Genomic DNA, 18,275 nt, shown 5'->3' on the forward strand with positions numbered 1-18,275 from the left:
CCCCTCGTCAATGCCTCGCTCTTTACGCTGAAGTTGGAATTTTGTCCCAATTCTTTAAGAATGACTCCTGAATCAAAAAGGCCTTTTAGTTAAAATAAACAGCTCTTTTATAAATACTAAAAAACTTTAGCATACAGAGGGAGGTATTGACAAGGGGGTAACCCCCCTCATATAGGTAATAAATTCTCTTTCTTTTAAGTTTTCTGTTTGTTTTAAGTTTTAATGTTGCTCCTTACTTTCAGTTGAAAAAAATGTTTTCCAAATTTAATTTATGATCGTTTTTTAAATAATTCTGGGAAATCCGACTCCCTCTCCAAGGAAAGATCATCACAAATATCCCCCCCCCCGAAAACGTCTGTATACTTCCCAAAAACTATTACTATATGTTAACAATGGGCAAAGGCCATAATTTGCAGCCCTTCCCCTGGGGATGTGGGAGGCTTTGTCATCCTAAAAGACATAGTTATTACATTTTCTTACTATGCTGAACAAAATGGCTATCTCAAAATTTTGTTGAGTGATTTTGGGGAAAAAATGGGCGTGGGAGAGGGGTTAGCTACCTTTAAATATTTTTGGTCACTTGAAAAGGGCACTATAATCTTTGATTTCGGTTGAAATTAAATAAAAAAACTAGTTTTTTTAACTGAAAGTAAGGAGCGACATTAAAACTTAAAACGAATAGAAATTATTCCGTATATAAAATGGGTTGTCCCCTCCGCAATCCCTTGCTCTTTACGCTAAAGTTTTTAAATTGTTTTAAAAAGTAGAACTGTGGCAAAGAGCCAAACTTTAGCGCAAAGAGCGAGGGATTGCGGAGGGGACAACCCATTTCATATACGGAGTAATTTCTGTTCGTTTTAAGTTTTAATGTCGCTCCTTACTTTCAGTTAAAAAAAATTATATTTTTTTAATTAATTTTGAACGTTTTTGAATTAGTGCATGTTTGATTTTTGCTCTCCGCACATAAATTATTAAAATGAAATTTGCATATTAATTCTTTTTTTGGCTAAATGGCATTCTCTTAGTTTTGATCAGACGATTTTGAGAAATAAGGAGTGGGGAATGAGCCCTGTTGCCCTCCAATTTTTCGGTTACTTAAAAAGGCAACTAGAACTTTTAATTTTTAACGAACGTTCTTATTAGTAAAAAATATACGATGTATATGAGGGGGTTTGTCCCATCGTTAATACCTCACTCTTTACACTAAATCTTAAGTTTTGTCCCAATTCTTTAAAAATAACCCCTGAATCAGAAAGGCCGTAGAAAAAATAGTTTAAATTACTAAAAATACTTTAGCATAAAGAGCGAGGTATTTAGCTTCTCCTAAATACCTCTCCTAAATACTTTTTATGCTAAAGTATTTTTAGAGCCCCTCATATGCGTAATAATCTCTGTTCGTTTTAAGTTTTATGCTACTCCTTACTTTCAATTGAAAAAACTTTTTCATGTTTATTTTTTCATAGTTTTTTTTTATAATAATGCTAGAAAATACCGCGCCCTTTTCATTGAATTTCTCTTCCCCTATGACATATTCCTCCAAGGAAAGATCCTCCCACATAGCCCCTTCCCCTCAGCCCCACCCCCAAAGCAAAAAAATCCCACTGAAAACGTCTGTATGCTTCCCAATAACCATCACTGTATGTAAACACTGGTGGAAGCTTGTAACTTGTAACCCCTCCCCCAGGGACTGTGGGGGAGTAAGTCATCCCCAAAGACATAATTATTATGGTTTTCGACTATGCGGAACAAAATGGGTATCTCAAAATTTTGATCCGTTGACTTTATGAGAAAAATGAGCTTGGGAGGAGGCCTAGGTGCCCTCCAATTTTTTTGGTCACTTAAAAAGGGCAGTAGAACTTTTCATTTCCGTTAGAATGAGCCCTTTTGCGACATTCTAGGACCACTTGGTCGATACGATAACCCCTGAAAAAAAAACAAATAAACATGCACCCGTGATCTGTCTTCTGGCAAAAAAAATACGATATTCCACATTTTTGTAGATTGGAGCTTGAAATTTTAGTTGTAGGGTTCTCTGATATGTTGAATGCGATGGTGTGATTTTCGTTAAGATTCTATGACTTTTAGGAGGTGTTTCGCAATATTTTCCAAAATGAGGCAAATTTTCTCAGACTCGTAACTTTTGATGACAAAGACTAAATTTGATGAAACTTATATATTTAAAATCAGCATGAAAATCCGATTCTTTTGATGTATCTTTTAGCATTAAAATTTTGTTTTTTAGAGTTTCGTTTACTATTGAGCCGGGTCTCTCCTTACTACAGTTCGTTACCACGAACTGTTTGATGAGACCTCTCCCGATTTCCAAGATCACCCCTGTAAAAAGACAAAAAAAAAAAAAAAAAAAACACACATCTGTGTGATCTTTTTTCTAGCAGAAAATGGAAAATTTCACATTTTTGTGCACAGGAGCTCGACACCTCTACGGTAGAGTTGTATAGTATGTTGAATCTGATGGAGTGACTTTCATTAAGTTCACTTGATATTTTGGGGGCGTTTCCCCCCTTTTTCAAAAATTGATCAAATTTTCTCAGGCTTGTAACTTTTATTGAGTACCATTAAGTTTGATTAATTTTACTTACTTTGAACAGAAATCAAAATTCGATTCTTTTGATGTATCTATTGTTATGAAGATTTGGTTACTATTGAGCTGCATCGCTCCTTACTTACAGTTCATTACCTCGAACTGTGTGACCAAACAGTTCGTGGTAACGAACTGTTTTACTAGATTAAGTTCAGAGGAACTAATTACTTGTATTTCTCACTCCCAGCCACTTATCTCTGTGAACTTACATCATAGCCCCCCCCCACCTCCCTGTATTTTTATAAAATAGAGGAGAATTTCAATTATTTCGTATATGGCTGCTAAGAGTGATGTTATTACTGGAGACAAATCACCTAAACAATATTCGTTATTTTATATAGGACTTAAGCGTCCTTACTCATATTTTATATTTTAATTTTTAGCCTTCATAAAAAAGGTATACCACTTTTGTATCGTTTTTCTTGACAATAATTAGCTCCTGTTTGATTTTAGCTTCAAGGAAATCTAAAAAAACAAAAACAAATAGCCTATCTCTTATAATTTTTGTTAAATTGTCCTTGGCACAACTTAGCTTCTGATTAATTTTTGCTTCAAAAAAGTTTAAGAAAAATAATAATCTTTTTTTGATTCAATTTATTTGGCAATACTTAGCTACAGAAAATTGTTTGCTTCAAGGAAATATGAAAATAACCTTAAAAAAATACCATTTTTGTAGTTTCAATAAATTTTCTTGGGAACATTTTGCTCATGATCTCTTTTTGCTCCAAGAAAAAAAAAGGAGAAAAAACGAGATACTTCAGTTTTTTGTTCCATTTTTCTTGGCAGTACTTAGCTCTTATTTAATTTTCGCTTCGAGGAAATTTTTGCTTCAAGGAAAAAAAAACGAAATACCTCTTTTATTTTTTGTTCCGTTTTTTGGAAGTACTTAGCTCTTATTCCATTTTTGCTTCGAGGAAATTTTTGCTTCAAGAAAAAAAAAACACAAAATACCTCTTTCTGACAGTACTTAGCTCTTATTCAATTTTCGCTTCGAGGAAACTTTTGCCCCAAGAAAAAAAAAAAACAAAATACCTCTTTTGTTTTTTGTTCCGTTTTTTTTTGGCAGTACTTAGCTCTTATTCAATTTTTGCTTTGAAGAAATTTTTGCTTCAAGAAAGAAAGAAAGAAAAAGAAAAAAAAAAAAAAAAACACAAAATACCTCTTTTGTTTTTTGTTCCCGTTTTTTGACAGTACTCAGCTCTTATTCAATTTTTGTTTTGAGGAAATTTTTGCTCCAAGAAAAAAAAAAAAAAACAAACGAAATACTTCTTTTGTTTTTTGTTCTGTATTTTTGGCAGTACTTAGCTCTTATTCAATTTTTGCTTTGAAGAAATTTTTGCTCCAAGAAAAAAAAAAAAAAAAACACGAAATACCTCTTTTGTTTTTTGTTCCCTTTTTTTGACAGTACTTATCTCTTATTCAATTTTTGCTTTGAGGAATTTTTACTTCAAGAAAAAAAAAACGAAATACCTCTTTTGTTTTTTGTCCCGTTTTTTTTGGCAGTACTTAGCTCCTGTTCGATTTTTGCTTCAAGAAACTCTTGCTTTTTTGTGAGCATAAGCTCGGTTTCTTTTAACTTCTGAATCGCTTCAGCGGCTGAGGGACTCTTGTCCTTGCCGCCACCAAAGATTTTTGAAATCAAACTCATTGTTCCTGAAAAATATTAAAATCATGACAACTCATAAGACTGATTGCCTACAGCTACACTAACTTCAGTCAATAAATTGCCTTCATGCATTGAAACTAGAATAAATTTAATCTTTGTATGAGAGGTAGACAACTATTTTGAAAATATGTTAAACCATGATACAATTGTAGGAAATGATACAGAGAATGGAATACCCTTATTTAGGTAATATCCTAGCAAACTATCAAGATTCAAGTTCCCCCCAGACCTGTCCCTGGTCTCATTGATGTGAGCCTAACACTGAAGTCAAAACTAGCATCCCTGAAGTAACCGTAAGGTCACCATAACCATAACAGTAACCATGAAGTCGAAACCAGAATGGATTTTTTTTTTTACAACCTGGATGTGAAGCAAGATCTATTTTCCAGGAAGGAGCTGGAGACAGTACTTAGAGGGCTAAAATATAATAAGGTCTCAGGTGCTGATAGTGTAGTAAACGAGTTTTGAAATATATTGACTGTGAGGTTAAAGATAAATTAATGAGGAATATGAAATAAGAAGATTATGAATATAATTTTTTTAAAAAGGAAGAAGCTAGTTATTTTACAACACACTTTAAATACACTTCTTTATAAGAAAGGTGATGAGGGTGAGTGTGGTAATTGTGGAGGGATCAGTATGATTTCTGTAGGCAGCAATATACTTAGGAAGATGATACTTTCTAGACAAAGATAGGCTGTAGCTAAAGTTTCAGGAGAAAAACAGCATGGATTTAGGGGAGGGGATAGATCCTACTGTGCTTCCACAGGCGCCCAGGGCATCTAAGAGAAGCTGCCAGGAATACCTCATGTGCGCCAAAGCAAGAACATCTTCCCATGTCGGTTGAAGGGAAGCATTTATGTTTTGTAGGTCCGTCTAATAGGTGTGCCTATTAGAAAATATTTCCGCCGACATGTCCTAATGACATGTGTCACTATGGGTTGTCTGGTCACCCATCTCACCTTCTCATTAGAGATTTTCTGTGACCAAGTAATGTTTAGTATTCTCCAGAGATATGTATTCTCGAAGACGAGAATTCACCTTTCTTTCTTGTGTGTTATTCAGATGCTGGGTTTTACAAGCACATAACAGAACGGGGATGACATTCCTATTGAATAGACAAAGTTTGAGTTGAAGGACGAAATTCTGCGACCTCCATATCGGTTTTAGTCTATTGAATGTACCAGAGGCCTGCCGAATGCGACATGATATATCTTTTTCAGTTTTTTCCCGTGTTTATCATTGTGCTCCCAATGCTCAATGTCCTGGTTATTGCATCTCAGGTGTAGAAGTGAATCCGTTACTGCCATACTTTTTGTTTTATCAGTGTTGATTCTTAGTCCCACAAGTTGGCCTCTGTCCCGTACAGCTTTTAGTAATTCTTGTAGTCTTTGTTTACAGGACTCAATGAGTGTGCTATCGTTAGCACAGTCTAAATCCTTAATTTGGTGTTCTGTGTTTAGTTGTGTTGCTTCTGGTGCAAGTCTGGTGCTTTGCTGTGTTGCTTCTGATGCAAGTGTTACAGAGCAGATGGTCAATAGCTAAGGGAAACAGGAAAAGTGACAAGACACAGCCTTGTTTAACACAAAAAAGGACACGAAAGTATCTTGTCCTTCCTTCTGTCGTTTTAACACAACATTCAGAGTCTTTATATAGAACCATTATGAGGGCTACCAACTTCTCAGGGATCCCAAAAAAGGTTAATAGTTTCCATAGAGTCTTGCAATGCAGCAAGTCAAAGGCCTTTTCAAAGTATATAAATGCCATGTACAATTTGCTTCACCACCCTCGGCTATTATTTATTAGCACCCATAGGGTGAAGACCAAATCGGTACATGAACGTCCTGGTCTTAAAACATGTTGCTCTTCTTTCAAGTACTTGTTGAGTAGACTCTGTATTCTGTGGAGGATTAATAGTACCAGAAGTTTACTGGGTATGGATAAGAGACTATTGCCTCTCCAATTCCCAGGTAGTGTCTTATCTCCTTTTTTGAAGAGTTTTATGAATGTGTTGTGTTTTCAATCTGTTGGTACTTTTGTGTCATCTAAATTTTTTGGAACAAGAACAGCAAAATAGATATGCATGAACTGATTGATGTCTTCATCAACCCCGCCGTGATATGGTCTTCACCTGGTGCCTTGCCACTTTTTAATTTCTTTTCAGCTGTCAGTAATTCGTCAAAGAGTCGGGGTTCTGTATTGAGTTCAAGCATGAGGAAAACTATAGATGGTACGTCTAAAAGCTCATCAGGCGGTGGTCTATTCAACAGCTTTTCAAAATGGTCGGCCTATGTTTCTTCAATAGCCAATCGCTTGATGATGAGAATACCATCAGAATTTCTTACAGGTCCATCTTGAATCGGTTTCTTGCCCAATATTACATTTGTTAGTTTATAAAGGGTCCTAGAGCCTACTCTCTTTGCTGCATCTTCAGCTTGTATTACTTTTTGCTCGGTGTAGTTTCTCTTATCTCCCTCTGCAATTTCTTGATTTCTTTATCAATCCTTCTATAATCGCTTTGTTTTTATTTTTTCCTTTCAGCGATCAGGTTCCAAGTCTTTTGGGAGAGCCATTCATCATTCAGTTTTGGACAGTACCAAATTGTTGATGCTTCTATGGTATACCAGACAAAGTACATTTCGAGTGATTAGTTTTATGTACAAGAATAAAGTTGCTCTAGTCAATGAAGGAAATGATGTTGGTAGCTGGTTTTTTGTTCAACAAGGAGTTATGCAAGGTTGTCTCTTATCCTTGTTTCTACAGAAAATTCTGATGGAACTTGCCCTATGAAATACTCCTAGGGCTATATCTGGGACCATTGAAAGGATAAGGTGCATTGTCAGGGTAACAACTGTGTATACTAAAATGGAGCATAAACTAAGGTATCTAATAGTACTACTTTTTATTTCATTTCAATGTCACCTTTACAACAGTTGTAGGTCTGCTACCAAACCTGTGTCAACAGTGGAAAATGATGCTGATTAAAAAACAACAACAAAATAATCAGCTACATTCAGCATATAGCCAAGGGCAGTATCAGACCCTATAAGGGGGAGGGACCTTTAGTTGGGATACAATTGTCACTTTTATGACCATTAGGGCAAGATACCAAGTACTCAGACAACTAATCACCACTTCAAATCACAGTAGAACTTTTATTATACACTCTAGACAGTAGATTGTTTTACCATTCAGTTGGTCTGAATTTTCTTAAATGATGTAATTAGCTGGAATGTTTTATATAATAATAATGCTGGATATTTTAAACGTGCTAATAGTCAATAGTTGAGCCTAATCTTGAACACAAATCTCAAGTTGAGCTTTGATCAATATCCATAGAATTTCATATCTGCTGTAGAGACAACATAAACATAACATACAACTCGATTCCTTTTAATTACACTTTTCAAATATACAAATCATTTCATTTGCAAATGTGCCACCACCCCACTCCTAATGTCCCTAATAATTAATTTTTTTGTTAAATCAATACAATTATACATTGCAGGTCTTATATTAAACAAGTTACATTCTCAGTCTGTTATTTATCTCTGTGTGTAATTTAACAAAATATTATTTGAAATAATTCCAAATTGAAATAACTGAAATTTTTTGAAATGATTCAAAAGAAGAAAACATGATAATCTGATTAATAAGACTATCCTGCATGTTATAAAGTAATAATTTGATATTTTAGACTTTTATTTCAGTTTTTAGATATATCTTGGACTATATATTGGACCATCAGGGTGGGAGATGGATTTGCAAGTGAATTGGTTATTATATTTGGAAAGAGCATAAAAAGGGGTTTCAATGTACAGTCGGGACTGTTGAGACAGAAAACTACAGCATGCTGAAAACAACTTTAAAAAATTGTATAATACCTACTTGTGTGATTCCTAAAAGTATTTCACTTTAGTTTACATCCCCTCTTTCTTTTATATGTCACTTTTTGTTTAAACTTAATACCCATAAATTGAAACAGTATTGATGAAATCAAGAAACAGATGCATGCAACAAATTTATAATTCGATCTTATATTTGCATATTATGGGTGAGAGTTGGTGGTAATGTAAAGTGAAGTGTTTTTAGTGATGATATAAGTAAGCATTTTAGTGGGGTTTTTTCTAAGTTGTTTTCGCAACAGTCCCAACTGTACACTGATACAAAAAAAGGAGTCAAGTAGTGTGCTCATCTTGTCTTTATGTCAGTTATGGAACCTTGTATATATTGGCCAAGCCTACTCTTTGAAAATTCACGCCATCTTGAACTCAAAGTCTTAAAGTTTGAACAAACATCTAAATCACAGTAGGTTTTGTGAAGCAGAGTAATTATGCTTAAATATACTAGGCTATAGAGATAACTTTGGTTTATATTTAAATATTGAAACAACTTAAATTTAGAAGTTTTGGAAGATGTGCAGAGCCATGCCACCAAATTGATATTTGGCATGTAGGACTTTTCCTACCATATAAAACTAGCAAAGCTGAAGCTCCAAACACTTGTACATAAGAAAAATAGAGGTGATGTCAAAATAGCCAATAAGTTAATGAGGGCTAACACTTCCCTGACATTCTTTCCTGTTGTTGGTCCTAATTCAAGAGCTATAGGTCATCAACTGAAAATTTTTCTACCCTATGGTTGGTCTACCCTATTAAGAGTCAGCACTCAATTACTTCCTAGAAGAAATGTCAAGAATTAGAAAAATCTATCCGAAGGTACAGTTACTATGGAATCTGTTGATATTTTCAAACAAAGGCTGGATACTGAGTGGTCCTCAATGCAGAGTAAACTCAAGAAGGAATCTACTGATCATCCAACAATCCCTTGTCACTAAATTAAATTTAAAACAACTTCAACCATCAACTGGAGCTTCATAAGGAAAAATCCTTAGATTGCTCCAAGTTGCAACTTCAGGTAAAACAATATTTTCCAGGATTGTAGTCAGCAAATCCAAAGTAGTGTAGTCCTAGTTATCAGTCAATCCTTCCCATCTACATCTATCTAAATAATATTTAAGATTAGAATCCTAGGCATGAGCCTAGAAATGGGAATATTGAGAAGGAAACATGTTAGGAATTTTTTTTTTACTTCATACTATGCAAAAAATTGTATTTAATCAATTTACATGTACTTCTCATTTACTCTACCACCAACCTCCTGATGTGCACATATATAGCCTAAACTACTTGTTTACTATGCTTCAAGTTAGCATTTTACTATGCATCACTCTTGTTTCAACCTGTAGATTTATTAAACAATGACAAATTCAAGAAATAAAAAAAAAAAAACACATGGGAAAAAGCCACAAATCTAGGCTTATACCAAATCCTACTGTCTATATTTTGTATGATACATTTTAATCAATATTTATGTCTGAGATAATACATAGTCCAAATACCAAGTTTTGCCCAATATTTGGAGAATAGGATGTTGAATGGAGAATCAGACAAAAGCCTACTACTTTAATGTTATCACAGTGTTCCCTTTGAGCTAGAAATGAAGGTGCATAATTTATTAGCCTAACTAGGGGGTTGTGTCAGGATGTATGTGTATGAGTAGTTATTAGTATCTATGAAAATATCATTAAAAGGTGCATCAAATGGTGAAATCATCTTTTACCAAGGCTATGGCAAATTAATACAATAAACCCTAAATTCCCAAACAATGCTGCTAAAAAGGCAATGGGTGAGCCCAAAAAAAGGCAAATACATTAGTGCTGCTTGCAACAATAATCTAGATGAAGATTGTAATGCAATAAATTGTGATACATGCAAACAATGGCTATACATGGATTGTCTTGAGCTCAGGCAACCTGAGTATAATCTGCTAACTAAAATGAATAGGAGATTGGGTTGCAAATGAAAATTCCCTGTTTTTAAGGGTAATACCAAATATAGCATAAGCGCAGCTGATGTACAAGCCATAGATAACACTAAAACCACCAATAACTGCTGTACATGACCTGGATATTAAAACCAAGAATGCAGTTTAGCAAACATTTAGCAAATTTAAAGAAGAACTAAAGAAAGACATTGATGTCAAGTTCTGAACATTGAAACTTGTATGAAGAACATTGAACATTGAAAATTGTATGAAGAGCTTTATGCACAGCATGCCAATAGCAAAGGAAATTTAGTCGCAAGAGGTAATAAATTGTTAAAAAAAAGTGTTGTCATTTGTGGTAGTTCTAATAATGGCAGCATTGAATCTGAAGTATTTAATGGCCCAAATAATGTCACAAATAGTCAGAATAAAATCAATACACCTTAGACAAGCAATGGTCTAAAAGTTGTCTTTAGTAATATAGATTATTTAATGTTCCATGAAATAAAACATACACTCAGCAAAGCAGATATTGATGCTTTTTTGGAGATAAAACCTAAGTGGACTAAAACCTCTCTTAGATACATCCAGATTCATGATTACACTTCGGTCACCAACTTATCTAATGTAGAAGGAAGAGGCCTATGAGATATATGTTGAACAAGCATGGATTTCATTTCTCAAATTTTTTGGGCCCTTTCATATATGATGCATGTCTAGAAGTCCTAGTTCCCCTATCATTGAACTATTTATTCTTGTTGTTAGTACATCAATTAACAATAAAATGAAGCATCAAGACAATATAATTATTGTTAGTGACTTCAACCTTTCATACATTCAGTGGGTATATTTACCCACTCTTGTATAAGGTAGTTTTTGTTTGAACTAAATTTGACTTGATTATTCATTTTAATTTTGGATTATCTTGGTTTAGCTTATTCTTCTAACCAAGTTTCATCCTGATATCTTCACTCCAAGCATCATTCAAGATTTCCAGTTTCCCCCTCCAACTTCCCCTGATTTCACTGCATTTAGTCAGGAATTAAAATAAGAGCTCTTAGAAACAAGGTCCAGTTCCCCTAGCTTCAAGCTGTTTCTTCTTGCTGTTAGTAGATCAATTGATAACAAAATGAAGCATCAGGACAATATGATTATTGTTGGTGACTTCAATTGTCTACATATTCAGTGGGTCAATGGGTCTGGATTCTCAGAAAATAGTTCAACAAAAATTATTTCTGGAAATGACTGTTTAATCACTCCTGTAATTAGGCAGTTAGCTTCCCAACTTTATTTAGAGAAGGTCAAAATCCTTTATTATTTGATCTTCTGCTAGTAAAGGAACTAGAATCTATACTGAGTATTGACCCCCTACCAACATATAGAGCAAGTGATCACATTGCCATAGGTTACAGCTTTAGACTGTACCCACATAGATTGGAATTTATGAAACATGTGTATACTGATTACAGTTTAATTTGTCATGAATTGGCACAATGTGATTGGTCTTTTATTGAATGTATACACATAAAAGGTCTAATGCTCTTGTTCCTAGCCCAACTCAGTTGGGCCTAAGTCAACTATGCAAAGAATATTATAAAGAGCTATTGAAAAAAGGCTGTAATTGGTAAAGGAAACCAAAAACCCTCCCATATGTTACAAAGGAAATTAAAAAGGTCAGAAACAGAAAAAAGGAATACTAGAAGCTGTACTTAAAGAATCACAACCAGAAGGGTTATTACACAAAATACAAACAGGCATATTACTAACTGCAAAATCTTACCTGAAAAATAACCAAAAAATATGAGGAATCAATAGCAGCTGCAAAAAAACAACCCCATATCCTGGAGGTATAAATCATCTGGTAACCCTGGTAGGTAACCCCTGGAAGTTGTTATGCAACTTCTACTGGATGGCAAAACAAAACTTTGGCCCAAGGAAGATTACCAATAAACTAATTAGGCAGTTCATCTTGGAACTTACTGTCCTGATAATGCCCCACTTCCAGAGGCCCTAGGTTATGAGGATTTAAATAGCATGGCACCTATTAATAGCCTAGCCTATAACCAAAACTGATGTAGAAACCCAATTGAGGAAGATTAACCCAAATAAATCAACAGGACCAGATGGAGTACCCCATCCCCCTGGCTACTACACAAGACAGTGTTGTTGTATATGCAGTGTTGTTGTATCCTCTTACTCAACTTTTCTAAAAGTCCCTTAGTACTAAAGATATTCTATAAGATTGGAAGGATCATGTCTGTAAACAAAGGGGAAATGAAGCAAACAATTGTCAACCAATTATTCTTACCTCAGTAATTAGAAACCAAGAAATTTGCCAACTTGACAGGCCTATACCTATTGAAATTTTGAAAAAAACAACATTTTACCTTAATTTTCAGTTATCAGGTTCTTTTTCTCTGGTTTCAGCCTGAAAATGAAATCCCTGACATTTGAGTAGAATTTTAAGCCATATTGATGTTTTTTTTTTCAAATATAGGAAATTCAAGAGGTCACAGTCTTAAGCTTCACCTGCCTGGATGTCGGAGAAGCGAACAATGTGGTTTCTTTTCCATTCGGGTGGTCCCCCTCTGGAATAGCCTATCCGAGTCTACCATCCAAGCTGAGACACCCCACTCCTTCAAGGCTGGAGTCAACAGGGACTGGGAGAGGGCCAAGTGGAGGCTGGACTGGGAAGCTAAGCCAACATAATTACATCACTCACCACCAGCAAGAACTACAGGAGGATCTACCACCTTATCTCGCTGGCAAATGCGATTTAAGGTAATTTAAGGTAATGTATTTGCATATCTTTAAAACCTTATAGCCTAAATTGGGATTGAGCAAAGTTGTGAAGCTGAAAACAATTTTGTTGTACTTCATTCAAGCAGAAGATCTATTTGCAAGGTTTCACTTTTATAAAACACATATTTTTAAAGGTCAGGACCCTTTAGAGGGAGAGGGAGTAGAGGTAGGTAGTTCAAAACACCTTCCCATGACATACATTAGCCTTTAGACCCATTCCCTGAAAGTTTCATTTTTCTGACCTAAACCCTTTCCAAGATAGTGAAACATGCTATTGATTTTACTGCAAAAAGCAGCTAAACTACAATTTTACCATTTATAACATAACTTAGTCTAATAGTCTTGTTCCAAGCCTAACTCAGTTTGGCCTAGCAACTTTCCAGGATGTCAAAAAGCCAAGAATATCATAATTTACTGATATCAATTATGTAGCCTACATAATTACAACTGTTACAACATTTTAACTTCTAAATCAACTAACCTTAGAATAATTTAAAAAAGTTAATTTTTTAATTTATCTAGTCAAGCTTTCCTTATCAATGACTATATGCTGACACCTCGACAGGAGCCGTCTTCGCCATCTAATTTTCTCGAAAGTCAAATTAATAGATGGCCTAATCTTCTAACGAAAGTGATACTTCCTACGAATATGAATATATCCACTGTCTCAATACATACCGTCGTTTTGCGGATTGAAGCCATTACGTAGTAGGGGTGTAATAAACGGCGAGTCTTTTAGAGTCAGAGGATATTAGTTCAAGTTGATTTGTGGAGGTAATTGAGCCAACAAATATTTGTAAAATTACTACTGCTAATAATAATTAATCACTGCAGCAATAAACCTTATGGGGCCAATGCAGTTATTGGTTGGGTTGAGCTATAAATAAAATTGGAATAGCCATGAATGAGCCTTAATAATAATTGTTTAACAGAAATTTTATCGCTTTTTGGAAAATTAGCAGTCAGCAGTGTTGTATTATTGAATGACATGTTGTCTAACGTCATTTCCAAGTTTTAAAAGGGAACAAATTATCATCATCGTCAACATTTTAAATGTAAACCGTTGCAAAAAACTGAGCAGGGCCTGAAAAACAGACAGTAAAACTCTAGAAAAACTAAAAAGAAACAACAGAACTAAAAACACACTTTGACAACTACGAACAAGGGACAAAGAGAAATGATCAAAGATGAGAAGACATCTGAAATTCAGCAGAGAAATCACGAATACGCTTCTCACAAGCCCCAGCTGTGTTTACCATTCGATATTTTCTTTGCAGAAAAGAGTTCCTTGTCCATATTGGCAATTCCATTAAACACTTTGTAAATTTAAAATAAAGGCGATGAACTTACTTTTTCTTACCACAGTTAAAAAAGACCAAACATGGGCAAGGGCAAATGAAGAACAGTTAGGCTATTGTACAACAGAGAACCGTCAACCCTAATCAGATGCAAAACTTTTGAAGCCAGGGATGCATACCTGAACCTATCCTGAAGACCTGTAACACGATTATTAAACAAAACTGGAGAAGTCAAATATCCTTGGCGTACATTTTCCAAGATTGGAAATTGTAGACTACTATTTTTAACTCGAGCTTTCAGATTTCTACACACGAGTCTAAAACAAGCAGTTAAAACAGTATGAGTGCTTTCTAAATAGGCCTCAAGAAAAACCCTGCAAAAATATACACGAGTCGATGCTCTTGTAACATCAAGGCCACAAAAGACGAAAAATCACCTCTGTCTTCAATATCCTTCAGCACGTTTATAAGTAGAAAGAGAGTGTGCTCTCTATCCAAGCCAGATTGGTATGGTACCCAAACTGCCAAGGAGGGCCAGAATATTTTTCATCAATGATTCTTATCAAAATTGACTAAAATAGCTTGAAAGTAGTACATGATACGATAATAAGGTAAGAACTGCACAAAGAAGTGTCTGTTTTGCCCTTTTTAAGGATGGGGGCTATTTTTTTGATAAAAAATTGTATAGGGACTACACCACGGACCAGAAATATCTGAAACAGTTTTACTAAACGTTGCTCGAATGAAGGACCTGCAAGTTACAGGTGCTTTGCTGAAATGATATCAACACCAGAGGAAGACTGTTTCCTTAATTATGGAATCAAAGAGTGAACAGCACTTGGCAACACAAACAGCCAAGATTTTGCTTTATTTCATTGAATGAGGTCAAGTTGTTTTTCAAGTAACTTTTTTGTGCTTTTATTGGGTGCACTGAATTTCCTCACGACATATTTAACCCACTTTTCTCAAGCACACTAATGCTCAGGGCTTTGGCATGTTTACTCTACTTTCAGAGTTCGGAGGGGTCTTCAGCAATACAGATCATATTTTTCTGGATCACAATCAACTTATGGATTTTTTCTAAGCCGTGTCGTGGGTGACCACAATTGTTCTAAAACGGAAGCCATAGCTTATAGTTTTTTGTTTGTGTTAAATGTCAAAGGAAATGATAAATTTCGGGAAGATCTATTAATTTCCATAGTTAAATATTTATTCCCATCACTCAGGAGAGACAAAAAATACTCGATTTTTTTTGCAGAGTGGGCAATACTCTGTTTTTTTCCTATTTTTCATGTCATAAATTTCAGTTAGTTTGGTCTTAGCTCTACGATATTTAAAATTTAAAGTTAAAATTTTAGTTTGGGTTTTAGCTCTACGATATTTTTTACAGGGCCAGAAGCCAGTAGTTTTGCTAGTCCTGATCTGAAGTACATTTATATGTTTATGTTTATATGTATATGTTTATGTGTTTTATTTAAGAGTATACAATGTGAAGTTCTTTGACCAAAATTATACTTCTTTGAGCTATTTTTCTGATTTGATTTTGAGAACTCAGCCTTACTGCGCATGTCTATTTTGGTTTAGTGGATGAAAAAGTAGGCTTCTAACCTCCACAGTTCTTACAAAAGTGTGGACCTCAGACTAGATTGATGAATATGAACTGAAATTTTGAAAACGTGCGTGTGAATTTCGCTAATAGCCAAAAAGCCTAGTTTTACTTTTTTCTAGCCAAAATCTATGGTGCCTCAGCTGATATGAATAATTTGAAGTTCATGACTTACGAGAGAGTCTGAAGTGGTTTCGCTGCTTTGTGTTTTCTTGAGCTATTTTTATACTTTCGAGTGGAAGGCAATGGACTAGTAAAAAAAGCCGCCACTATCACGCCGAAGCTGGACTATAATTGAAAAGTACTTAAAATGGCTATGTGGCCTTATTGTTAGAATAGCCTCTTATTGAGCAAAAAAAAAATCCAAAACTATTTTACCATGGGCCTAAAAAAGCATAGATGTCGCTAGTCATGTTGTTCTTCGTATTGGTTAAAGTTGTTATTTTATTCCACGTTTTGGAACTGGGAAAAGGAATGGTATCCCATGTAGCTCTTCATCTTGAATGGTTCTCTCATTGCAACAGGAAAAAGGTCATACCTTTTGGTCTCTTAGTAGGGGTATGAGAGAGTAGGCAGACAGAAAGGAAATACATTATTGAATCAAGAAGGGTTTTCTTTTTTACGCATATGATTTAAATTTGATAATATGATCGCAATTGACACTATTATTGCCTAAGATAAATAAATTATTGGATCACTCAGCATAAATAAATAGATATTTTTGATCATAAGTACAACCATCTATTAGTGAGTCATGTCGTAACATAGTCAGCTATTATTGTGTTGATAGTTGACTCTGATCTAACAGCCTGAGCAATTAAATTTAAACTTAGTGTCTATCAAACAGTTCATGGTAACGAACTGTAGTAAGGAGCGACCCGGCTCAATAGTAACCAAAACTCTGAAAAATGGAATTTTGATACCAATAGCTACATCAAAAGAATTGCACTTTAATGCTGATTTTAAATATATAAGTTTCATCAAGTTAGCCATTTCTATAAAATGGTGTTTACAAGTCCTGCAATAATCGGCAGTAACAATGAAAAGAAACTAACGCCTGCTTAAACAAGCCGTTTTCTGTTAAAAGCTTTTCTTTTCCTTTTCCAAGCTAGGGTATGTACAAGTGAACGATGCTGCTTGGTCTGTTGCCTAACACCTTGCGACAGTTGAACATTGCCCTCAGTTAAATTTAAGAAAAGCTCAGATAGGAGATCAATGAATTCATTGTCAATACCATATTTGAGTTTAGCTTTTCTAAACAAGGGTTTTGACTTACCTAGTACTAAGCACAAATGTCTATTTCCATGTAGCCTCTTTAATGTCATGATGATGACTAACGACATTTTTTTTACTATTCACGGATAGATATACGGTAATTTCTTTATCAAAATACCTGTGACTACACGTAACTCTTTGGGTGTTTGTTGATTAAGATCCAATAGAATTTTTTAATAAGGTTTATTAGTAGCTTGATTGTATGCCGAGAGCAAAACAAACTTGGTTCACCGGGATATATTTCCTTGTTTAAAGTTATGAGAGAACTTGAATCACAAACACACCTATAGATAATATAGTGGGTACAATTCAATGCAGGTGTTCTCTTTCTTTTACTCTGATGAAAAAGACTTAGGAGAACAACAGTTAGGGAAATTTTTCATGATGAGACCAGACCGTGAATAGTTATAACCTCTCTTGAGACCATTTTGCAATAGATTCAACCAATCATCAATAATGAACCTCAAAAATATTAATTAAAATAAAAATATAATTGGCTCAAAAATATTAAAACGTCAAGTCCTCGTATGAATTTTATGTCTGGTGCAATACTCTTTATTTTATCAACGGACTATTGTCAAACGCTATAGCAGTAATAGATGTCTGTCAGATTTTCTAAAAACATTTTATCACGATTTTGAATTATTTTCGTTAAAAAAGTTGCTTTACCAAATATTGAAGGTGCGCAAAGAAATGATCTGAGTGGAGTTTTAAACTGATGCATACTCCTCCAATTTTGAAATACAACTAACCGAACCTAGCCTCAATCGGTTGAAAACATAATAAATAAAGTAATACATAAATAAACACTTTAATACATAAATAAATAAAGTACAATTTTTAAAAACAGCCTAAAATAGACACTTAAATATATTTAAAAACATAAAATTGGCACTCGGACATGCTGCCATGTGGGATGGACTGGGCCGGGGGTACCATGGGCAGAACGGTGGCAAGAAGGTGCGGCAACCCTGCGAGCTTGGGCAAGCCACGGTTGACAGCACGTAAAACAACAGTATAATATTAAGCACTTTTTAAACGATTCTGCTGTATGCAAAAATAAAGAAATGAAAATAAATATATAGATATAAAAAAGCACTAAAAATGAAACCTTGAAAATACACATTGCCAAGTTGGAGACTGTAAGGATTTGAAAAAAGGAGGCCCTCCGCCCACCAACTATTGAATTTTTTCCAGACC

The 18,275-nt window shown here is 34.7% G+C and overlaps 1 protein-coding gene across 1 annotated transcript in view; it reads right to left on the reverse strand.

Annotated features, from left to right (window-relative positions):
- LOC136028389 (charged multivesicular body protein 4b-like) overlaps positions 1 to 13,475 on the reverse strand; it is a 31,691-nt gene extending 18,216 nt beyond the window's left edge. The window contains exons 1-2 of the mRNA XM_065706202.1: positions 13,378 to 13,475; positions 4,073 to 4,255 (exon numbers count right to left, since the gene is read on the reverse strand). Coding sequence (XP_065562274.1) covers positions 4,073 to 4,250 — 178 coding nt within the window. The 5' untranslated portion in view covers positions 4,251 to 4,255; positions 13,378 to 13,475. The remainder of the gene's footprint in view (positions 1 to 4,072; positions 4,256 to 13,377) is intronic.
- Between the last annotated feature and the right edge of the window lie 4,800 nt (positions 13,476 to 18,275).

The sequence above is a fragment of the Artemia franciscana genome, chromosome 6 (genome assembly GCF_032884065.1).
Source record: "Artemia franciscana chromosome 6, ASM3288406v1, whole genome shotgun sequence".
Taxonomy (NCBI): Eukaryota; Metazoa; Arthropoda; class Branchiopoda; order Anostraca; family Artemiidae; genus Artemia; species Artemia franciscana.